This window comes from Lepisma saccharinum, chromosome 16 (assembly GCF_977018435.1).
Source record: "Lepisma saccharinum chromosome 16, izLepSacc3.1, whole genome shotgun sequence".
In the NCBI taxonomy this organism is placed as follows: Eukaryota; Metazoa; Arthropoda; class Insecta; order Zygentoma; family Lepismatidae; genus Lepisma; species Lepisma saccharinum.
In genome coordinates this window covers 65,109,872-65,136,066 of record NC_139244.1, presented here as the reverse complement: position 1 = coordinate 65,136,066, position 26,195 = coordinate 65,109,872, and the positions used below count along the sequence as shown (strand labels likewise).

The window sequence follows — 26,195 nt, the reverse complement described above, 5'->3', positions numbered from 1 at the left end:
CTAATGTTCTCAAATGAAGCAACGTTTCACATGTCAGGGAAAGTTAACAAACACAACGTTCGCATATGGGGATTAGAGAATCCACATGTTCTTCAGGAGCACATCAGGAACAGCCCGAAATTGAACGTTTGGTGCGGACTGATGCATAACAAGATTATGGGTCATTTTCCTTTCATGAAGATACTGTGCACTCTGACAATTATCTGGACATGTTGGAACAGTTTGCCTTTCCGCAAATTGCACATCGCATCCAAATATTGTATTTCAACAAGATGGTGCCCCTCCTCATTGGAGTTTACATGTTCGCTGTGTGTTAGATGAAACTTTCCCAGATCATTTGATCGGGCGAGGGGTCCCTATCCCCTGGCCACCACATAGCCCAGATATCACTCCTCTGGACTTCTTCCTCTGGGGGTATGTTAAGGACGTAGTTTACTCAAGGAAGGTGCCAAACCTGAATGCTTTGTGTGACCGAATTGTTGCTGCCATTGATACCATCCATGAAGACATGTTGCAGCGCACATGGTGCAAAGTGAAATACCGGCTGGACATTCTTTGTGTCACTAAAGGTGCTCACATAGAAAGAAGTGTGGTAATTTTTTGTAAGAAACTTTTTGAGTTGCTCTTCACAAAATAAAATTACCAAGAAATGTGCATGTGTGTTTGTTTTAATTTCCCATCACTTCAAAATTCCAGAGGTTCATCGTGTACACCCTGTATTTCTAAAACAGCATGCTGCTATGGTGAATGTGCATTGTGATTGGACAAATGGCACCATTGCAAATAACCAACATAGAAACTGCAGAGCACCACATGTCACCAGGGAGCTACCAAACATGTGTCTAAAATGACAGTTCAGCGAACCCTGCTGCGTATGGGGCTCTGAAGCAAACAGATGGTCACTGCTCCTATGCTAAGGAAGGTGCGTCGGCAGAATAGGCTTGAATTTGCACGACAGTATCGGAATTGGGCCTCCTCTGATTGGTGAAGGTCTGCCTTCTCTGATGAGTCCCGTTTTCTGCTTTACTGAACGGATATAAATTGGCATATCAGGTGAGAAACAGTGGAGAACAAATACCGTACAAACATTGCTGGAAGAACTGGTAGCAGCAGCATTGCGGTCTGGGGAATGTTTTCGTGGCATTCTCTATGACCTCTCATCCATGTGGAAGGCACTCTCAATCAATTTGGTTATGAAATTATCGGTGCAGATCATGCACATCCATACATGTTGCTTGTCTCTTCCCTGAAGAGGATGGGATCTTCCAGCAAGACAATGCAAGATGTCACATGGCTAGAATGTCCATGAGTAGTTTGAAGAGCACAACCACGACTTCCAAGTACTTCCCTGCCCCCCCCCCCAATTCCCCATACTTGAACCCAATAGAGCCTCTGTGGGACCACCTAGATCATCGTGTTTGCTCTATGCATCCTCCACCACTCACCCTCCAGCAGCTGTGGGATGTACTGGAGACAGCATGGCTCCAGATACCTGTGACAACCTACCAGCACCTTCTTCAGTCACTCCCAGCCCATCTACATACTGTCCATACTGCACACGGCAGTTACTCTGGATATTAGCTGGTGGCCATAATAATGTGACTCGACTGTGTATATTTATTACTTTTATGTATTATAAAAATATAACCACTCCTGTTCCAGATTTTTAAAAAAATTTTGAATCAATACAAAGAAAGTATATTTTTTAAGCTTTATTTCAATACACAGAAATAAAGTAATTTTTCCAATGGAATTTCTATGATTAAGTTTTGTTTTGAAGTATATGTTAGTTGTTATGAAATCAATTCATGTACATTTATCTACAGGTTGGGTGGCAAGAATGCGTAACTTGTTTGCTTGTGAAAAAACCTGTTGTCACCAATGAGCAACAACACAAAGATCAGTTTCCTGATCTTTTGATCTTTGATGATGATTCTGATGAAGGCGTTGAAGATGAAGCAGAATCTAACTATGGACTCCCAACAACTGTGTCGGCTGCTGCCACTTGCATAGAACATGAAATTAAAGGTATGGATGGGTACTTCATCTCTGTCGCCCTTGTTTGGGTTAGTGCTTTGAATACTGCAAACTTCTTCAATTCAATTTTGGATAATACAGTGTGTTTCACTCGCTCTCGGCCCCTGATTTTCGCTTATAAAAATCAAACTATTGGTCATAATGCAATGAAATTTGCTACAGACGTATCTTGGTGTATGGGAAGCATGGTGACGTCATTGGTGTTGCATTATTGGTCTCATCTTTTTTGACACAACAGTGGATACAGAAGTCTATATGGAAATCTACCACGAGTTTGTAAATCAGTTGGATGACAAGGAATTCCATAATGGCAATTTTCAGCAGGATGGTGCCACTTGCCACACTTCCAACACGCGCATGCAAGAAATTGTGTCCTCCTTTGAAGACCATGTCATATCCAAACGACGTTGGCCACATCGCCTGACCTTACCCCAGGGAATTTCTTCCTGTGGGGCATGCTGAAAGGATAGGTCTATTACAACAAGCCACAGACTATCATGGAACTGCAAGACAGCATTTGGCAGGAAATTGACACTGTGACTCCTGATGTGACTATCTTCTGTAACATGGAGAGGAGTGTGCAGGCATGCATTGATGCTAATGGCAACCACTTCCAACACTTGCTGTGACGTCACCATGCTTCCCATACACCAAGTTATGTCCAAAGTACATTTCATTACATTGTGACCAATAGTTTGATTTGAAAATGCAAGTGATGTCCTGGTATATTTTAAAGCACCAGGGCACTAAGTGCATACCCTTGAATGTATGCAGGTGGAGGTGGGCTTACCTCGAGGGTTCCCATCCATAAAAAAATAAAATAAAGTAAAAAATAAAAAAATATATTTTATATAAGCAAAAATCGGGGCTACAAGGAAGTGAAACACCCAGTACAAACCACTTTGTAATTGTAAGTAAGATGTTTACTTTTCTCGGGATATAAGGTTAAATTTTTAGTGTGTTTCAAAAACGAAAGATCAAAATTAGAGATTAATTTTAATTTGAAGTTTCAGTAAAATTTTAAAAACATATTTGATTGTTAATTTTGATCTTATTTCTTCTGTTCATAAATGAACAAACCAGTCCAAATAAAATCTGTTAAACCAGTATGTGTTATGATTCCAGACTTCACAATATTTTAGATTCATGAATATATTGACAGACAGTTAGTTCATTTAATATTGATTATTGTCTCTCACAGCCAATCAGATGGGCATATCATGCATTGAGCTACATGATGGTAGGTTTCGCAGTCCACCAAGTTTTTAGCTTTAGTAGTCTATGAGGGATTTATAATAGTCATAGATGGACGAATTTTTGACCATTGTGGGTTGACAAACTCATTTTTTGAATAGCACAACCATGAGGTGCGGCAACTGAATCTGACGGTTTTTAAATCAACACTGAACAGAAGTTGCGTTAAGTAATGACATTCAGCTCTTCATTATCTCAAAGGACGTCAGTCTGCATGGAGGAGTGGTCGGCACAACACTGTGTTTTTGTATTTGAGACATTTTTGATAATGAATGTGTGGTGGCAACAAAGCAAGCCTTTTGTCGGTGCTTAGCGTTCACCGTAATCTGCATGTTCCCAGTCAGAATACCATTTTACTGTGGGTAAGGAGACTCCACCAGCGATGAAGATCACACCTGCTGGTCATCGTAAGGTTCGCACTCCCGAGAACATCAAACGAGTTGGAGTCTCTGTTTTGAGGAGTCTTTCAAAACATGAACTGTCCTTATCAAGAAACTACATGGAACTGCCACTCATTCTATTTTCCTAATATGCTTTGAGATGTAGAACAACATGTATTAAATTAACTTCGTTGCATGAAAGAGTTCTGTTTTCATTTGTAATTAATAACCGTCAGGTTCAGTTGCAGCACCCTACTAAATTTCTTTTTAAGGAATACTGTAAACCTTTCTCTTCTTTTGTTTTCCTCCAGAGGTTGCTGAAAGTGTTACACAGGCAGTCACTGGTAACATCAACAATGCAGCTGACAATATATCATGTGCTGTATATTCAGCGTATTCTGCATTTAGGCAGAAAACCCTTGTGATGCAGGTGAGTTATTTCCATATTGTGTTGTTAGTTCTATTATATACAGGGTGGAACTGAACTCTATCGACAAACTTTCACAGGTTGTTCAGGGATGTTGGCTGAGTGTTTTTACATAAGAAACCCATGGTTCCCGGTACCTTACTACAGAGTAATGTAATGTTGATGTGTTATACTTGTATTATGTCCCTTGGACAATGACATATTACAAAGAAAAATTAATCAACTACTCATTACCTTCTGTGAAATCATGAATAGCAATACAAAGAATCCAAAACAATTAGTTGAGTAAAGAAAGAAACCTAGACCAAACTAGTATTTATTTCTTAAATAACTTTACTGTACATGCAGTACAGTACACTGTGTACTCTTCAATACATACTGTTTCTTTAAAGCAGCTGTTCAAAATGTCGACCACCATGATTACGACAAATGCAGCATGGACTGACTAGCATCGCAGGAGATTGACACACATCTTCAATGGCTGCGATAATCCTAGCAACCAGGTCTGTGAGAATGTTGACTGGAGTCTCGTGCACTAAGCTCTTCACATGACCCCAAAAGAAGAAGTCCATCGGCATCATATCTGGTGTAGGGATGGCCAAACGGATCTGGATCCGAAATATCCGGATCCGGATCTGAAAGTTCCGGATCTGGATCTGGATCCGGATCTGAAAATTCCGGATCCGGGTCTGAAAGTTTCTGATCTGGATCCGGATCCGAAAGTTCTGGATCTGGATCGGAAAGTTCCGGATCTGGATCTGGATCGGAAATTTCCAGATCTGGATCCGGATCCGAAAGTTCCGTATCTGGATCCAGATCCGAGAGTTCCGGATCCACGGATCCGGATCCGAAAGTTTCGTATCTCAATCCCATTATAATATTACCACACCTTAAAAAGGTATTATGATCTTCGATTACAAAGACATTTTTCGTTAGTCCTACAAGAATTTTTTTCAAGTGTTGTTCCTAAAATACTTTGCTATGCATCGGCTAACACACTCGTGCACAAAAATAATCTTACTTGTTTAACATAAAATGTCAGAAGTGATTTTGTAAATGCCATTGAAACGAATATGTATTCATTCGAATGTATTGGAAATGAAAATGCACATAAATGTGAGACATTCCATTCCAGGATGAAACCTTTAACACATATAACAAGATAGAAATGTTATACAAAAATTATACAATTGTTCTACAGTTACAGTTTTACAAATTAAAATAAAACATTATAATATATGCAGTGTTATGTAATTACTAGAGCCCGGAAGTTTGGCAAAATGCCTCTTTTTATCTACTGCATATATTGATAAAATTTTTCCGGATATACGTTTCTTATGTTGTTTCGAATGTTTTGGAAGCCTTTTCATTTTGCCTATTTTGCCTATTTGGGACCCCACTGCCTATTTTTAATTATAATGCCTTTTTTTGCCTTTTTCAATGAAATTTGAAATTTTTTTAAAAAAAATGTGTATACAAATTATTTTTCTCCCAAAAAACGTTGTTGGCATTTATTTTTCTTCCGTTTATTATGTGAATAATTTTCGCCTTATTTAAGTAATATTGAACTCACGCATGTTTCAACATTGCTGAAGGAAAAAAGTGTGAGAAAAAAGTATTTCATGCTGAGTCAGGATATTGCCTTTCGGTTAACATTTCTTGTGCATGATTGACTGCTGAAGTGGACAGGTTGATTTCGAACACAAAGAAAATATTTCTGAAATCTCCCTCTCGAACCCGAAAATTTCAGGAAGTTGCGATTGAGCTTAGTTTACCTCAGCAACCAGTCTTGACGAGATAGGGAACCTGGATATCAGCAGCTATATATTATGCTAACAACCTGCAAAAAATCAGTGAGGTGATCGATGCTCTTCCAGAAAATGAAGCGGCTTCAATTCGTGAAGTGAAAAAACTCCTGTGCTATTCAAGTTTACTTCTGCACATTATGGTGCATTGCCAGAGACAATTACAATTATTGCATCCATGAAAATCTTCGAGGAATCTATGCAGCAGATGATGGAAGTGCCAGGAGAAAAGGGGTCAGCTGTTGCGGAAAAGTGCTAACGGGTAGTGAGTGAAAATGAGGACTTGAAACGATTGAAAACAATTTGTGATATTCTAAAAGGTGAAAATGCTGTTACCAAAGTGAGTCCAGCTACATTAGCTTGTTATATGTATGCTCCAATAACTTCTGTCGAAGTAGAAAGATCATTTTCTATTATGGAAAACATTCTCTCTGACAGACGACTATCAATGAATGTTTAGAACTTAAAAAGCACCTTGTAGTTATGTGCAATCAAGACGGAGAAAATTGAAATGCTCTTCCCAATTTAGATTTTAACATTTTGCCAGAAATTATAGATAAAAGTAAGCGACTTCTAAATGTGCCTTTTTCGGTTTATTTTGCCTTTTTTCATTTTTAGTGCCTATTTTCCACATTATAAATGCCTGTTTGCCTGCCTATTTTAACGAAAATAAATGCCTGAACTTCCGGGCTCTAGTAATTACAAAGTGTAAGACTAACAAGGGTGGTTATCTAAGTGTCCTCCTCCGATTTCCATGAACCTTGGCAGGCGTGTAGTGGGGCCCAAAGGAAGAATTCCGTGTTTTTTTGTTTCAGCTAAAAAACTGTTTTAGGGGACAAAACCCCCTCAAATGTCAAGATGAGGACAAATTTAAGTGAGGATCTGACCCCTGTGTCCCCCTCCGATTTCCATGATACTTGGCAGGTGTGTGTATAAACGGTCCCAAATGAAGAAATACATGTTTTTTTTTGTTTCGGCTAAAAAACTATTTTTGGGAGCAACCCCCCATCAAATGTCAAGATGAGGACAAATTGAAGTGATGATCTGACCCCTGTGTCCCCCACCGATTTCCATGATACTTGGCAGGTCTGTGCATAAATGGCCCCAAAAGAAGAAATACGTTTTTTTTGTTTCAGCTCAAAAACGGTTTTAGGGGACAAATCCCCCTCAAATGTCAAGATGAGGACAAATTGAAGTGAGGTTCTGACCCCTATGTCCCCCTCCGATTTTCATAATACTTGGCAGGTGTGTGTATAAACGGGCCCAAATGAAGAAATACGTTTTTTTTGTTTTTTTTTTTTGTTTCGGCTGAAAAACTGTTTTATGGGGGCAACCCCCCTTCAAACGTCAATATGAGGACAAATTTAAGTGGGCATTTGACCTATGTGTCCCCCTCCGATTTCCATGAAACTTGGAAGGTGTATAGCGGGGCCCAAAGGAAGAAATACATGTTTTTTTGTTTCAGCTAAAAAACGGTTTTATAGGGCAAAACCCACTCAATTGTCAAGATGAGGACTAATTGAAGTGGGGATCTGACCCCTGTGTCCTTGTCCGATTTCCATGAAACTTGGCAGGTGTGTGTATAAACGGGCCGAAATGAAGAAATACGTGTTTTTTTGTTTCGGCTAAAAATCTGTTCTAGGGGGCAACCTCCCCTCAAATGTCAAGATGAGGAGAAATTCAAGTGGGGATCTGACCCCTGTGTTCCCTTCCGATTTCCATGAAACGTGGCAGGTGTATAGACGGGCCTAAAGGAAGAAATACGCGTTTTTTTGTTTCAGCTAAAAACTGTTTTAGGGGGCAAAATCCCCTCAAATGTCAAGATGAGGATAAATTGAAGTATGGATCTGACCCCTGTGTCCCCCTCCGATTTTCATGAAACTTCGCAGGTGCATAGAGGGGACCAAAGGAAGAAATGCGTGTTTTTTTTTGTTTCAGCTAAAAAAAACTGTTTTAGGGGGCAAAACCCACCTCAAATGTCAAGATGAGGACAATTTGACGTGGGGATCATCTGACTCCTGTGTCCCCCTCCGATTTCCATGGAATTTGACAGGTGTATAGAGAGGCCCTATGCCCCCTGTTTCTTCCTATGACATATTTACGTGGTTTCGGGGTCATATCCCCACTTCAATTTCTCCTCATCTTGACATTTGAGGGGGGGTGGCCTCTATACACCTGCCAAGTTTCTTGGAAATCGGAGGGGGAGACTTAGACCTCCCTTGTAAGTGTATTAATTAATTACAAATCGCGCACGCGTGCACACACACTATATATATGTGTGTATGTATATTATATATATATGTATATTAGCAGGTAACAATATGTTATAAGCACATTCTTACTTTCCAAAGAAGCGCATGTGGGAAGGCAAAACGGATCGGGATCCGAAAGTTTTGGATCCGGATCCGAAAATTCTGGATCGGGATCCGAAAGTTCTGGATCCGGATCTGAAAGTACCGGATCCGGATCTGAAAATTCCAGATCCGGATCCGAAAAATTTTAGGATCTGGATCCCTAGGATCCGGATTTCGGATCCGCAATGATCCGGATCTGGCCATCCCTAATCTGGTGATCAAGATGTCCATGGAACAGGACCAATCCATCTTTGACTAAACTGTGTATCAAGGTGTTCTCTATCAGTGACTGCAAAGTGTGCCGGCGCCCCGTCATGTTGAAACCAAATGCACAAAGATTATTTTAACTTGAGAAATGAAACAAATTTCGTGTAAACTTACACAAAGGTAGTAGAGTTTGAACAAACTAAAGAAATGCAATTACCCTGTAATAAGGTAGAGGAGGAAGGGTTCTTCATATCAAAACACTCCGCCAACATCCCTGAACAACCTGTGAAAGTTTGTCGGTAGAGTTCTGTTTCACCTTATATATATATTTGTATTGTTTACTTATTTTACATACCTTTTCTTCCTTGTGAAAGTAATTGTGACAATGAGTATGCAATCTCATAAAGGAACACTCGTTTGCAGGTGTGGATTTGAATCAGCAAGCTCCCATTTCAAGATTGTGAGTCAAAGTCCCAGTGCCCTTGGTGACTGAGGCAGCTAGTTACTTATGTTTGGATTAATCTAACTGGTTTAATTAATTAAATTATTTATTTGATTCAGATTTTCACATCCATATTTGCATGTGTTTGTAATTTATTTAATTTTTTATTGGGGCAGGCTGCATGGAAATGAATGTTAGATATGTTCTAATTACCAATCAAAATTTGTCATTTCATCAGTTTTTTAATAAAAATTTGTCTATTTTACATATATTACTAACATTTGTACTGCTGTAATGAATACCCCATCACAATATCAATGTATACTCTTTACGAAATAAGCTGACCTCTGTGTCAGAATGGTTAGTACAGCATGCAACGATGCCAAGTGTTCCAGGTTTGAATCATGGCCTGGGCATGGGTGTTCTTTGTGAGCGTTTCTTCATCAATTTCATCATATCATCACTTGTCCTCATCTTCGCAATTAGCTAAAAGTGGTAGAAATGTGAAGTGAAATAGAATTGTGTAATAACATTGAGGAAGAAAGGGTTTAGTTGCTACAAGAGAAAGGAGACAGTTAAAAATTTTTATGTGAGATTGTTTCACAATCTGATATCAGCATCTGCGAATCTGCTGTGGTTAAAATTACACATTCATCCCTAATTCACATTATATACATGTTGCAGTATACACTTGGGATGAACCAATGTGACATTCAACCAATTTTGATAAGGTTCACTATTAAATGTACCAATACTAGTTACTACTAAACAGTGAAGGTGCCAAGGAGAAGAAAACACAGAAGGCAGAGAGTAGGTGGAACTATTTTCTGTACGAGCAATAAAATACAAGAATTCATACGTAGTCTAAAACGGCATTATTTTTGTGTTTTTTCTTCTTTTTTATGGTTGAGGCGACAGCAGGGGACAGAGTCTTTGATTGGGGACATTCAACCTCCCCCCCCTCTGCCTCTGATTACTGGATCCAATATTAAATTACAACTTTTTCATGAAGGAAAATGATTGATTCACCTCCACCAACACCCCCTTTGGGTACGCCACTGTCTGCAGTGACAAAGTCTACACCCATTTCTGCAACTGGCACACAAGTGACATGTGGCAAAGAAGCTTGAATAATAAGCACAGAATGAACTACGAGGGAGAGTCAAGTGAAAACCTTAAAAGTCTGACAAGAATTACAGGAGAGGCTGCAAACAGCTCAAATTTACATGAGGTATCGACTGTTATTTACAAAATGACCTCAAGGCTGCAACACTGATCAAGTAAGCTTCACAACACCATTTTTGTCTTGTTAAAGATGGCACCTTCTGCATACAGAGGCACAGTAAACAGCAGTGGTTTCTTGCCCTCTGGAAGCCTAAAACTTATAAACATTCTATGACAAATGAAAATTCAATGTCCGTATGCATGCTTACCATGTCAGCAAGTTTACCAATAGAGGAGGAAGTTCGATAATGGCCTCAGTCCGCATGCAGATGGGTGGAAGGACCTTCGCGGTGGCTCATAAGTGACTGCACATAGATTCCAAAGATTCTTCTTCTTGAGGTATACATAGGGGCATGTATATTTTGTTCTTGACGAAAAAACGAAATTTCAAAAAATGCATTGTAGTGTTAGTTTTTCAGGTTTTTGAAAGGTGTGAGATGCATTTTGCTGTCACGAAATAATGCAAAATGAACTGCAAAATGCAAAATTAACTCTTAAACACGAAATTTAGGGTTTATTTACCGATGCGACACCTTCTGAGGTCTCACTTCTCCTGTGAGTTATGCAATTCATGAAAAATTGATTAATTCTGCTGTTAATATTGGAGAAGCATAAATGAACTCCTTTACACAGAAATAAACTTAATACTCTGATAAGTACATAAATGTGCTATTAGAAGTGAAATGTTAATTTTGTGTAATAAGTGTAGTTTTTAAATCAAATTTAGGATTATATTCACAATTTTAAAACCAAAATGTATTTTTATATACACTTTTCATCCAATTTTTCACTGCTATAACACCGAAATTTTATTTTATTTACCGCTTTGAACCCACAATTTCGCCACAAAGGAACCGTGTGCAAGTCCCGCGTCCAGGAGAGATGAATGACCACGCCATGTAGCAGAGTCTGGTACAGTATACTTCAGAGATGTAGATCAGCAATGGGTCTGTGCTAAATTGCAGAAACTTATGCAACTTTACATGCAGAAATCTGCTAGATAGAAAACAAAAAATAGAAATTAAGGTTTTCATTTGACTGTCCCTCATGCAATGTGCATACAAGAAATGAAAAACAGACTGTATTCAGAATGGGTACAGGTTATCATCAAAAGATATAGGCTATAAAATCTTTTTACAAACAACCTTTCCTCTCTTTTTTATTTGATTCATTAATTTTTGTGTGTGGATGAAAGGAACTTGACTGTCATCACAAATTTTAAAATACCAGAAATCACGTTAACTCGTAATTTTTATTTACCTTCCTACAGGAGAGTTTAGAGGAGCTGAGTGAATCCGCAGTCTCTCATCTTAAGAGAAATAATCTGATTTTATTATCAGAAAATGCAGAGAGGAAATCTTCTAACGAGGACTTTGAAGACCCAGTTGAGTCTTCTCAACCACAAACACCTGTGCAGGAGGACCTAGATACATCAAGTGTAGACAACAAGTAAGTACACTAATACGAGATATAAGGTACCTGAACCCAGTATGACCTATTTGCTGTTTCTAAGTAGTTACATGGTGAATTCAACAGACTGTTCGAGTGAAATGATTGAACCTGTCGATTGCTCTAAGAGTGTAGTAATTAGTGGACAAAGAGGCAAAATAGCTGGACCGTGTGATTGTGTTGTACGTGATAAATATTGCACAGTCAAGTTATTATTTGCTATGTCTTCCAACTGATGTGAATTTATATTTTACAACACTGTAAGACTTTAGTCTAAAATCCTGTTTACAAAAAAAAAAATGAACACTATGTAAAATAGAATCAATATGGCCTACATAGGAACATATCGTGAAATACATGGCCAAATGTGACATTTGTTACTCTTATGTTCATGTAAAGCCTGTGGAACTCTCTAAGAATGATAAAGGACTGGGATTGTGATGTGTAATTCATAGTCTTGTGGTGACAAATTGTGACACGCCACTTCCTTGTTTATTGGTTTGTTGATCGATTTTTTGGCATGGTTTATTTTACTTTACTTTTCTGCCACTTTTGGTTAATAGCAAAGATGAAGATGAGTGATGATATGATTAAATTGATGGAGGGACACTGGGATTCGAACCCATGGCATCATAGCAGGCTGTTAACCACTCTGCCACTGGGGTCGACTTTATTGATTTGTAAACGATGTTATTTCTTTGTGTAATCTCATATGTCATCATGTACATAAAATTCAGTGTGCCAATATATTTATCTACCTATAAAAGTAACATTGTCGTTCTTTCTTTAAAATTTGTGTTGCATTTTTTGGTGTGAGAGAACAAAATATATCAGTATGACGTAAACATTACTTTTTAAAAATATCTTCACTGCACTCATGTTATTAGTTGGAATTGGCTCTAATTTGCAATAATTGTCCACAAATGTTCCCTTTTTTGAGTCTTACCACTACATTGTATTGTAAGATATCTGTTTTACCTTTCTGACTTTGTACACAAGTAGAAACAATCGCAAACCTTGGGTACGTTATATTGCGTTTAGGTACCTTACGACAAGTATGGCTGTAGGAAATACTTTAAAATTCAGTAAGAATTATGGAACAGATGGTAGGTAACTGAGATTTTTATCACTTACCAGTTTTTATGTAAAAATGTCTTCAGTGGTACAATATTGATCATGTAAAATTTGAAGTTGGTTGCTACTCTGCTACAAACTTACACTAGTGTATCTTGCACATTTTTTTAGATCTGAAGGGTTAAAGTCCGTAGAAATCTTTTTGTGAGTGAGATTTGAATAGTTCTGCCAATCCAACAGAAAATTTGATAATCATGTGATGCTGATAGATGCATCAAATTAGGCCAAATATGCTGATAATATCATGTGAAATATCATTTAATTAGCTAAACCATGAGTGTTCTCTAATACAGTACAAATCACTATTTCTTGCTTTCATTGTAAATTTAAAATATGTCATTTAAATGTGCATGTTTAAGTTAATGTACAATGTTCAGTAAATAGAGCCACATTTTTCTGGTGAATAAAACATCAATATATCAGTACAAGAACTGAACACATTTTGGGATCAAAGGTGATATATAAAATGGCATTTCATTAATAAAATGGTGAATATAACACTAAATTTGATTTTATAAACTACACTTAATACACAAATTAAACATTTTCCTTCTAATAGCACATTTATGTAGTTATCAAAGTATTAATTTTATTCCTGTGTAAAGGAGTCCATTTTTGCTTCTCAAATATTTACAGCAGAATTAATCAATTTTCCATGATTTGCATAACACACAGGATAATTCAGACTTCGGAAAGTGTCGTGTCAGTAAATAAAGTCTACATTCCTTGCTTAAGAGTTTATTTCGCATCATTTCGTGACAAAACATGGTACGAAAATTCACACCTTTCCAAAACCTGAAAAATAACATTACAATTGTTATTCACATTTTGTGTTTTCATCAAAAAGTAATATTCATGTCTCTATTGATAATGTTCTTTTATCTATATTAAGATGTATTATGTTTATGTGTTTGACAACACTGATGTTGCCACAGTAACATAAAAAACAGTTCAGTATATAGTGTTTTCTTTCTTGAAACATCCAGGTAATTGTAAATCTAGTCATATAATTTTCTTCATGTTTGTCAATTCTTGACAGTATTCTTCTGTTTATTATTGTTACATATATTATTAATCAATGCCGTTAATAACATAAAACAAATCATGAGGGAAAATCACTGGGTTATGATTGAAGAATTAGCTACAGATATGAGTATCTGTCATGTTTATATACACCATCTCATCCGAAAAGTGTATGTTGCAGCATGGCAATGCATGGCGCCATAGTGTATATGCACCTATTGCAGGCTATGAGAGTCAACAAGTATCTCCACACTTGTTGCCATCACTAGAGCTTTGATCTTTGGATGACCAAAATGGAGCCAATGAATTGAGAGCTTAACCAGTTGGATGAATCATTGATGAAGATAATGCATAAGTGACTTCAAATACAACCAGATGATTTATTTTCCAAATATATCCAGCACAATCAGTGCTTGGCCATCTTCTGTGTTAAATTCTGGATCTGCCCATGCACTCTAAGCTTCACTTCAGTGAAAGTCATGCTGATGATGATAATGATAGATAAGTTAATTTAAGTAACAAGAAGCTCTGATATTACTTGGTAATGCAAGCATACAATATCCATAGGAGAGATACCATAGAGTAGAAGCAGAGAAGAACAACACAATCGAATTAAAGCTTCCATATAAAACAACTTTCACATTCAATGTTAATTGCACATTATCCATTTTCTAGTGCTTTTAACCATACTTATTGTAACACTATGTTTTGAGAGATCACCTCTTCTCTCGTCTTGAGGTGAACTACTTTTTCCTGATGTTGGGATTCGAACATATGACAGACCTGTTAGATTGTTTCACTCACCCTCGGCCCCTGATTTTTGCTTATAAAAATGAAACTGTTGGTCATAATGTAATGAAATTTGCTACGGACACAGCTTGGTGTATGAGAAGCAAGGTGACGTCATTGGAGATGGTGCCACCATCTCTCTAGTTCTTGTGTGGGCACACACGTGCATCTTGGCGATTCTGCCGTTAAATGCCAAAACTGAGTTCATAAAGGCACCAGTGACAATTTATTGCAGTTTGAGGTTTCGGAAACCGCCTGCAAAGTCTCCCATTCAAAATTTGCTAATGAAACTGGAAACAACGGGTACATTGTTGGATGTGCATGGAGGAGGATATCCAAAACTGCAGAAGCAATAATGCAGGAAGTGAGAAACAGATTGTTAGCCTCACCAAAGAAGTCGTTGTGTAGATTGTCGCAGGAAATGGGAGTTTCCACAAGCACATATCAACGAGCTGCCAAAAAAGCAAAGCTGTATGCATATTGTAGCGTTTGCCGTGCTAGCCGGAGCAAGAGATTAGCGAGGTATACCGGTGTGGGTCGGAGGACGTACTGTCCTAGGCACTGGCATAGTGCAGCTTTGATTGCCTAGGTTTCAGCACCTTACAGAACATCCCCCTTCTTTATTGAAGCTATGTTTGCATATGCTACATAAATCTTACATCTTATTACAAAACATTTTAAACAAAGTTTCTGTCTCTTAACTCAAATTGAAGAACAGTAATCTTTTAACCAAAACGTAAAAATTTCACATTTAACTATTTTATCCACAACCATTAACAAAGAACACATAATATCTTAATATATGTAATCCTTCATCCATCCTGGAGGGTTTCTTTCCCTTCGAGGATGCATATACATACAACTTTCAGCTTCTAACTTATTTTCTTTATTATTATCTCGTCCTGGTGTAGTTGGAGTTATTCTGAGCCCTTTCAGGAAATGTAATATCATCTCTGTTCATTACCTGAGGAGCAAGGATGAGGAGCCATCTGTACCTGTATTCATTTGTATTAAGTATGATCTAGGATATTTCAATTTAGTTGTAACTGTACTACATTGTTTTAAATCCTTGACCCAGATCCTCTCACCTACCTTTAGGTCTCTTAAATGTCTAACTCTGTGCCTTTTGTTGTAATTATCAGCTTGTTTGTTCCTTAAATTCTTATTCTTGTACAAAATTTGGCTACGATTCAACACTTTAGGTAGTAATTTTACAGGTAACATCGGTAAATCTGATCTTAATTTCCTGTTCAGAAATAATTCTGCAGGAGAATAACCATTCACTAATGGAGTATTCCTATATGCAAGCAAACCTTTATATATGTCATCATTCTTCATTAACAAATGTTTAGCAAGTTTGACAGTAGCATCTACTTTTCCTTGAGACTGACTATGATATGGCGAACCTGTCTGGTGAATAAAGTTATACTCCTTAGCAAAACAGCGAAATTTGTACTGAAACTGCAGTCCATTATCAGATTTAATTACATTACAAACACCATATCTAGCAAACATTTGCTTCATTTTTGTGATAATCACATCTTCAGTCATTTGTTTCAATGGAAATATCTCAAAAAACTTTGAATAGTAATCTGTGGCAATAAGGTACCATACACCTTTACATTTAAACAAATCTACTTCCACCTGTTGTCATGGTCCATCAGGTAAACTTTCCATTATAAATGGTTCTTTACAGTTATCTCTCAGTTCAATACTTCTTCTACTGGTTCAATTATTTTCAGTTTTTTCAAATGGTTAATCTCTACTTCTAGTTTTTTCAACATTGGTATGGGTACTACTCTTGGTACAACCTGTACATATGGTTATGGTTTTGCATTAGGTTTCATTGCAATAGAAAATCGATCTTGTTCATCAAGTCGCTCACTGAACGTGGTTCCGGGAAACGCAACAAATATTCCTCACTTTGTGAACCCATTATGTATAGAAGTAGGTTGATTTTTCATCCTCAGTTTTGTTAACCAAGCCCGAAACACTTAGATAACGTTCGAACCTTTTTCTCCATAATGGCCACAGTTCTGGGCGAACAAAGTCAAATTGTTCAGGAGGATTCACATTTACTAGTGAATGCAAAACGTTGCCAGTTACCGACGAATCACTATTGTTAAGCATGTTTAACACTCACGTACCTTGTTTTCTGTTCTCAAAAAAGTCTAGTAGAGACACGATCTCGGAATCCCATGTTTGCTATTCCACTCTTCCGTTCGACTGAATGTGGATTCCACCGCTGCCACCATGTAGTGTTTGCTGTGCTAGCCAGAGCAAGAGATAAGCGAGGTATACCGGTGTGGGTCGGAGGGCGTACTGTCCCAGGCACTGGCATAGTGCAGCTTTGATTGCCTAGGTGGCAGCACCTTACACAACACATATCGTGTTACTACTGTGCAACAATTGCAACCCCCTGTCAAAGTGAAAAGAGTCAATTAAGAGACCACTTTCAACACTCACTCTGATGTCACCATGCTTATTAATACTTCAGTATTTCCATTCCATGTATTTTTTGACTGACACCAATAGTAATTATTATTTCTGAAGCGTGGGTACTTATGTAGTTTAAAAAGAAATGATGTAGTGTTTCACATGATGCTTTGAATTTTGAATAGCACAAGCAGATTTAAAATAGATTGACATTATTCTTGAACACATTTTTAATTATTGCATTCTGCTATTATTTCTTATTGTGCTGATGGCAATTAATGTGTAAATGAAAATTACAAGATCTGTATGTATTATTTGTGATAATTTTAGATCTCCAATGAGTACCAGTACAGAAGACATGTCAAATGTAGCTGAATCAAGCACAGCTTCAAATAAAGATGCTACGAGCACAACTTCTACACAGAGTATAACAAATACAAATAGAGACGATGACGAGGAAGAAGATGAGCAAGCAATGATCTCGGAAGCTCTCAAGTAAGGATTAGTAGATGCCTCTTATTATATTATATTTTTTAAATTAGATCAGAGAGGAGTGTGTTGTAAGTCTAATTTATACAGAAAATGGAATATTGGGACTTTGGGTACACAGATGTCATTAAAAAAAAGGAAGGTCTTATTTTTCATTAAGGTGTCTAATCAAAAGTCCGTGGGTCAAATTTTTGTTTCATATTTCAATGACTGAAATTGTTGAGTAAATTTGACCTCATTCTAGAGAACCACTCTAAAATATCTGATCTGGGATCTAAAATATCTGAGAAATGAAATCCAGGATTCTTTAATCGTGTGAGAGTGTTAATTATTCCTTTTAGTGAGGAAGTATATTGCTGTAAAACTCAGATAACTTAGTAGTGGGAGCATGTACTATAAAACCCTGCCAAACTTGATGATAAACATTAATAATAATCAATAACTACCAGAAGCATTGCAAAGGCTTTAATTTTGAGGATGATTGAAATATGCTGACTGTGTGTTCCATTCATATAGCACAACTCCTTGAATAGTTAATTTTTAAACTAAGCCGTGCTAAGTGACACTGAAAAGTCCAGTTATTGCATCACTATGAATTGTGTTAATTTATATTTCTCCAATACTTAAGATAATTTGCCCTTTTTTCCATTAAAATTATGGAAATTAGAGGTGGGTCAGATTAATCGGTACTCTTGTCAGTATCAGCCGATATAGGCATTTTGGGTATCGGTAAAATTACTGATAATTTTACCAATCAGATATATTGATAAATATCTTTTAATTTAGTTCAATATTCTGCCATTTTCTTATAATTTTTATGGATATAAACATACAATCTCATGCCCTACTTTTCTTAAAAGTACGAGGGGGGCTGAAAAGTTCATGAAATCACTCAGAAGAAATGCAGCTGGAACAACCATTTTAATACATTATTCAACGTATTGTCCCCAAAGCTCAATGCAAGTTTCACAACGATGTTTCAACATTTGTAACCCTTTCAAATAGAAGGTTTTGTCCTGCTGTGCAAACCAGCCCTCCACCTCCTCAACCAGTGCCTCTTCAGACTGAAAATGTGTGCCCTTGAGATGTATTTTGAGGTTTGGAAAGAGGTGATAGTCGGATGGGGCCAGATCAGGGGAATAGGGTGGGTGGGGTACACAGATAAATCCCAGATCCACCAGCAAATGCATAGTTTGATGGGCCTTGCACGAGGGTGCATTGTCCTGGAGAAATTGCACACCACGGCTCACTTTTCCCTGACGTTTTTCCTTCAGAGCCACCTTTAATTCAATCAAATATTGGGAATAAACAGCAGCATTGATGGTTTCACCCAGTTTAAGATATTTTATGAGGATGACACCGTCCTTATCCCAAAAGACCGATGCCAGAACCTTCCCCGCTGACCTTTGACTTCGGAACTTTTTCGGTCGAGGAGACCGAGTGTGGTGCCACTCCATGGATTGCTGTTCAGTCTGTGGGTCATAATGGTGAATCCATGTTTCATCTTCAGTCACTAGACAGCAAAAAAAAAATCATCAGGGTGTTGAAACTTGGGCATGGTCTCCTGTGACATCTGCACCCGTATTCTCTTCTGGTCAGCATTCAGACATTTTGGGATCCATTTCGCACTGAGCTTCCGCATGTCCAGATACTCTGATATTTTGACACCCACACGATCATGCGATATCCTCAGATACACAGCAATGGTTTTGGTGGATATGCGCCCATCCTCCACGATCATGTTGTGCACTTTGTCAATATTTTCCGTGGTCACTGCACTTGCAGGCCTACCAGAGCGAGGTTCATCTTCAGTCTCACCATATCCAGTCTTAAAACGCCTCACCCAATTGGCTACTATTTTGTATCCTGGGGCATGTTCCCCCAAAGTCGCATTCAAAGTTTTATGGATATCCATGGAGGATTTGTCTTGCAACACAAAAAACTTGATGACACTGTGAAGCTCATTCTTCTCAAATTTCCTTAGGTCCTCCGGCATCTCTTCTTTCTTACTAAACGTGAAACAAAAAAAAATAACAATGACAAAAGGATCATATTCAGGATAAGAGGTTTACAGTATATGCTCTTTCCAATGCCTACAACGATTTGTTTCAATTTTTATTTCTTCTGGGTGATTTCATGAACTTTTCAGCCCCTCGTAAATCTCTAGATATGTAGTTTCTTTTGCATTGCAGTCATCTGCTAACACACATTTATTAAGGAGGTCAATGAACCCTTTAGATTCGTCAAGGAGTATTTGGAATTTTATATCAAATTATTAGAATATCGATTATCAGTGTAGGTAAATTTTATATTGGTACTTTATTGGTATTTTGAAAATATAAAGTGCCTGTTTTTGGGACAGAAGAATAAAGGAAGCCATAGCCATTTCACAGGAAAGCAAGAACCTCAACAGAGATGTGCGACTCCTGCATGGTCACGCATGGAACTCACTTCTATGCAAAAACACGACATCCGCCAATAAAACACCAGGATCCAGAATGAGCCAATCACAAAACAGAACCAAAGCTCTGCCTCCTCCACACTCACATGTATATAACTTCGCACTGGTCTACAATTCAACATACGCTGATGATGAGAGCAATGTATGCACTCGAAACGTTGGACACTAACATCGACTTAACCTAGCTTGCAACCCGAGAACACTTGTTCAAATCGTATTGCCAGGAAAGCTATAATTCCTATTTTTGGTTTTTGGATGGTTTTGTGATAAACATATGGTAAACACATGTCTTCTATGCAAGATTGTGCTGATTTTGAAAATTAATTGCCCTTTATTTTATCTAAAATATCTGATCTGGTGTATAGTGAGATAAAAGCAAACCAGAAATGAACTACAGAACTCTTTAATCTCATGGTGATAGTGTTAAAAATGCACTGGTTCAGATAAAAAAGAAATAAACTGTGTGTGTGGAGAGAGAATTTAAGAAATTTGGCATTTCCGATTTTTATTCACAACCTCCTTCTAGAAACCTCTGAAAATTAAAATTTTAATCACCCACGCTAGGCTACAAGCATTAAAAGGCTTGAATTTATTTGAAGCTATATGTTTCTTAGTATCTCACAAAGGAAAATTATTTAAATAAACTCAAGGTCCTTAAGGAAAAATAGATGGCTAATTTGCAAGTCGATGTTCTAGGCATGGCATGACGTCGTTGTTGTTTATGGGGTTCAGGAATTTTTGATTTAAAAAATATGCACAAATTCACAATTCTAGACTATTTTTTTTTTTCAATTATGGTTTTACAAGGATAATTCAATCTATCTCTATATATATATAAATGGATGTATGTGTGTGTATGTGTGTATATGTTTGTTCCGGCATAACTCTCGAACACCTGGAGCAATTTCAACCAAACTTGGTACTTGCAATCTGGAAATAATATTTTGGGGTAATACACCCCTGGCACCCTAGGGGTGGGGTGGGAAGGGGTGAGATGTAAAAATAATCGAGAACAACAGATATTAAATTCCCCACAGACAGACATCCGTGACTCTATGCAATCCGCACAACGATAGTGTTTCTCGGGTCGTCTAACATTCAGGCTGTGTTGCGAATGGAATTCATAGTTTTCGTGACACTCCCAATGCGTTCAACTCCAAGTTCATCACCTATCGGCATGGGAGGTGAGAGAGGGTGAAAAATAAAATGCCACAAATGACCTAGATTAGTGTTGAATCCATAGCATTCGGAGTCGCTAAGCTAATTGGTGACATTCACGATCACATTTAAAATTAGTTACTTTTTACACCATAGTTAGAATTTTCCTGTCTAATACAAGATTTGGATAAATAAACACCCGGGAAACACCAGGCTATCAGCTAGTTCAATCTATATTCATGAATATTTGATAAATTAATGGTGTAATTAAAATTATATTTTTCTCGTACAGAATACGAATATGCTAGGTTCTTATTACCACCTATGGAGTGTGTCACTGTTACACAGTAAATATAGCTGCAACTTGCTTTTAATTGCAATGGAGCTGAAGTCACACTTTCATTTGTGATGAAGAACTCCATGTCTCTATTTCAACCACTAGATAATGGAGGCAAGCAAGAACATACAAGACTAGGGTGGCTACTCACTGGGAATTCCTTGAATTCCATGAATTATGCATGAATTATTGTTTCCGGGAATTCTACATGAATTCTGCATAAATTTTCTCTGTGGACGTGAAAAACTGCAAATTATATTAATCCAAATCCCATTGAATTTATACTTATTTCTAAATGCCCTGTGACAAGTTTTTTCACAGTTTAGTTTTTATTTTTATCGAAGAAGGAAAAGAAAGCTGCATGGAAAATAAAACTGAATTTTCTCAATCACTTTACTTTGTTAATATCCTTTGCAGAACAAGATGACAGATGGAAGATTATTGCAAGATATCTTAAAGTTTATTAGGTAAATTTGAGTTTGCAATTCTTTTACAATTAACAATTTTTCGTAGACTAGTACATCCGTAACATTTGTGACTTGTGTTTGTAGATATGTTTCGAGTCTGAGTATATGAAGTTGCAAATGCAAATTCTGAACCTTAAATTAAATATTTTAAAAATATATATATATACTGTTTAATTTAATTGAATTAGAATGTTTGGGTACATTGGAATCACAAACCCTTTATATTGCTATATATTTGTGTGTGGGAGGGGAGGGGGGATGGGAGCAGGTAATACGTAATCAGGGTGGCCTCAGACCTGGAAAACTGGGAAAGTCAGGGAATTTCAGATGTCAAAAAATGTCAGGCAGGAGGCAGGACTGGCACATTCAATGAACCTCTTAAATATCGCATTTAAAAATGCATTGAATTACCATTTTTTTCTTGCCTGTTTGGTAGCAGTAAGGTGGTGGAGCGGTCAACCAGATGGGGCACCCACTATGACCCCATCCGACAGATATCCAACACTGAGTATGGCATTTTGTTGGGCATTCTGAAGTAACATGGAAACAAAAATTAAAGTTTTTATGCAACCTGATTTTTTCCCCTTCTTTTGAATGCTGACATTTTGTCTTAAGAACATTATTAGGCTTATAGAGGTGCGCACAAGGGGTGGGAGCAAGAGGGGAAGTTGCCACCCCCAATACTCTCACTTAGAAATTTAGTGTAGAGGAATGTTATCACCGTTATTAAACAATATTATTCTCTTTAAAAATTAAGTATTTTCAAGCCGACGAAAGTTCCAAGCATCTATGGAGGGAGAGGAAAGTGCATTGTTTCCTATGAAGTTGAACTGTCCAACTTAGATCTCTAGCAAATTTCTTGTTCTAACACTACATCCACACACTTTATTCGTTAGTTGTGTTACCTGTATGCATTTGCATAATAAATTACCCATGCATTGTGAATCAGTATCAGGAATTGGGGAGGGGACAGGGACAGTTTACTTTCTTTGTAAACAATGTTTATTTAAGAGGCCATAGTGCAGGGGCAAAATGTGGCCATCAGTATTGGAAATAAATAATTTATGTGTAGTTGAATCTTCTGTTTGAAGTCATGTTTGTGTAAAATAGTGTCTGAACCACAGAGAGGGGAAATAAAGGAGGGAGCAAAGAACATTGGTGCCAAGAAAGTTGGAATTCTTCTAACACAGTGATTTTCAGTGGATCTACATATATATTATATATGTATATACACACTTGCTCCATACCCATCAATACAATAACACAGTGAGGTGAAATGTGGAGAACATTCATCAAGTATTTTGCCCCCACCCCCCTCCAATCAGAGGGTCTTCGCATGCCTATGATTAGGCTTCATTGATGTGTGCGATTTTTATCAGATATCACAATCCAACTGTGTCGAATTGTGACAAAATGCCTCACTACAACACCCAACAAAAAATGAATGCATGGTGCTCTTATGCATCTGATTTTTGTCTGATTTGGTAGACATTTCATCGAACAAACTTTCAAGCTCCTTTTATGCATGTGAATTTTATCGGACGTAACAGTTAACATTATAAAATGTTGACATCTTCAGTTTTCTGCTACACTCACATTGCAAGTCACCTGCTCTTCACTGTCCTGCTAACATCACGAGTGGAGATGATTAATCTACCACTGAGAGAAGTTAATGTCCAATGTTATGAAATAAAGTAATAATAAATAGGTAAATATTTTAATATACTAATACCTACTTGAAATGGAGAAAAATCTGCTTGTATACTTGAATTTTTGGAAAGTTCACCTTGAAAACTGGGAATTATACCTGAATTTCATCTCGGCCCTAGAGTGGCCACCCTGAAAACAAAACATTAGATTTCTTTGAAGATTTAGATGTACATTTGTAGTTTTATTCCATAATTTTGTTCCATATAACATGGTTTAGTTTTACAAGCAGTATTTTAAATTTTTGTTGGAAGAAAATACGTTATTTGTTGGTTATGTTTATTATGGTATTTGTGGTTAGTATTTTCCTTGTGTGTCATTTCATGTGTGATGTATGAATTTTTCATGTGTTAATACATATATGTCTAACTTTTGAAGGCAATGGAAGCTGCTTGATGCTGAGAAGGTAGGGCATAGAGAAGAAGAGTTGTGCAACATGGTCATTAACATCCTCTTCACCATCATGTGGAGAGGAGTGGAAGGGTCCAGCAAGGAGGCTTGGAAGGTCTGAGACTACTCTAGTCATGATACTAACAATAGAAACTAATTGTAACACTAAAAACATTGTTATTTTTAATGTAAATGTCGTTTTGTATGTTTAGAGATTACAAGGCCGATTATATGGGCCGATTATCTACATAAAGTGACTAGCAACGGTGATCAGATCGCACTGCGCTGTAACATCAACTAGTCATTGGCCACCCAACAATCATGTTTTTGCTAGTCAACTGTTGGTTATCCTGTGAGTTAGAGTGTGTTAAAATGGCTGCACTATTATACAATCCTGCCAGTTGAGAAGTAGGCTCTGTAATTTTATCGCGGTGGCTCAGTCGGTAACGTGTCTGACTACCATGCTCAAGGTCCCGGGTTCGATCCCCGGCCGGTTCAAATCCGGGAACTTTTCTAAGGTTGGAAGCGGCCCCAGTTCCCACCCAGCGTCGAATAACATGGGTACCTGGGGGAAACCCTGGGGGGTAAAGTCGGCCAGGGGCATGATGCTGATCACATCACCCCCACTCATGACCGGATCAAGAAAGTGTGGGGCGTTACCCTCACACCCCCTATATGCCTTCATGGCATGGTGCTATTCACAGGGGAGCACTTGACCTTTTTTAATGCCATAGGTCATAATGCTACCGAAATACACAGAGAATTGTGTGACTGGTATGGCCCGTGTGTAATGAGTGAAGGTAAGTATGGCAGTGGTGTGTGTTCACACCCAAAACAGGCAAGAAAGTTCAAGCAAACTCCACGAAAAGTCATGGCAGTTATTTTCTCGGACCAAGGTGTGCTGTGATAGATTTCATGGAACTGGTGAAATCAATCACATGGCAGGTGTACTGCGAAAAGCAGTATGAAAACAAGATGTGCCATACAAAACCTACTGTGTGGAATGCTGCAATCAGGAACTGTTCTTATCCATGACTATGCTAGATCACACACTGTTGCCCTCATTCTCTAGACTCTTTAGAGGTTTGGATGAGAACTTTTTGATCATTTCTCAAATAGCGTTCTATGCAGAGGATGTAAGAGAGCTTGTTCCATGGTACCAAAAGTGCTTAGAAAATAGTGGCGCCTATGTTGAAAAATGAAGTGGGTACATGTATGTTTGAAACCACTAACACAGTGTTGCTAGACTTCTTTTCTTGTTTGATGTAATCAATCGGCCCTTTTGTTTGAAACGTAGCTCGTATTAAGTCAAATCTTGCAAATTGCTAGTGCTACCATGCTAACCAGCTTGTTTCAGTCCAGTTTTCCCACCAAGAGGCTAATTCGGCTGCTTGTGATATGAAGTAATGAAATTAAATATGCTATACAGGGCCAGATTTACATCTTTGCCGCCCCTAGGCCAAACAAGCTCTGCCTTTCACCATACCTTTTATCAAGAATGAAAAAGAAAATCATTATTTTCTGTATTACTATTTTTACTATTAACGGCATGCTGTATTAATTAAATGATAGTTACATACAAAAAATGTAACAAAGCGATATGACATAAATTATAGAAGTTACATTTTAACATTTACCTTGTTTTTCAGAAGAGACTTTTTATCTTTCTCAGCTTTTCTCTTTTTGTATTGTGACCCACTGAGTCTTACTCTTTGATCACTCATAATGAGCGTAATGACGTTTTAAACTTAACAAACACACGTTGGACACTGACACACGCGAGATGCGACATAGGACCTACTTCTTCAATAATATTCTGGAGCAACTAACAGTAGAATAGTACAATGCGAAACCCCTTTAATAATGCTTGCGCTGACAGTTTAAATCTCAACAATTCAACGCGAATCACATGCTTTTGATATGCGGTCAATGCCGGCAGTAAGCCAAGCTGGTGTTATCTTTCAAAAGCAACCGGCAGGCTCCACGTTTTTGCCGCAATCCCCGACTCAGCTCAGCACAATACTGTACATTCGAAACAACAACGTCGGTAATTAAAACAACAAATTAGTAAACTAGTTCCGAGCCCTGCTATTCTATCTCTCTTAAGAAATATTCTTCGTTAACTTATATTTACAATACAACTACATTAAGACATTCCATTCGTGTGTCTGGATAGAAAAAGAGAATTAGGTATTCCTTATAAATTTAAAAACAAACAAAACCTT

The 26,195-nt window shown here is 37.6% G+C and overlaps 1 protein-coding gene across 4 annotated transcripts in view; it reads left to right on the top strand.

Moving 5' to 3' along the window:
- Window positions 1-26,195, top strand: part of LOC146000511 (neurobeachin-like protein 1) — a 723,922-nt gene that overhangs the window by 179,526 nt on the left and 518,201 nt on the right. For all 4 annotated transcript variants that reach the window (XM_083138250.1, XM_083138253.1, XM_083138251.1 and 1 more), the window contains exons 25-29: window positions 1,827-2,028; window positions 3,983-4,101; window positions 11,401-11,579; window positions 17,292-17,456; window positions 23,959-24,085. In XM_083138250.1, the coding sequence (XP_082994376.1) occupies window positions 1,827-2,028; window positions 3,983-4,101; window positions 11,401-11,579; window positions 17,292-17,456; window positions 23,959-24,085 (792 nt within the window). The remainder of the gene's footprint in view (window positions 1-1,826; window positions 2,029-3,982; window positions 4,102-11,400; window positions 11,580-17,291; window positions 17,457-23,958; window positions 24,086-26,195) is intronic.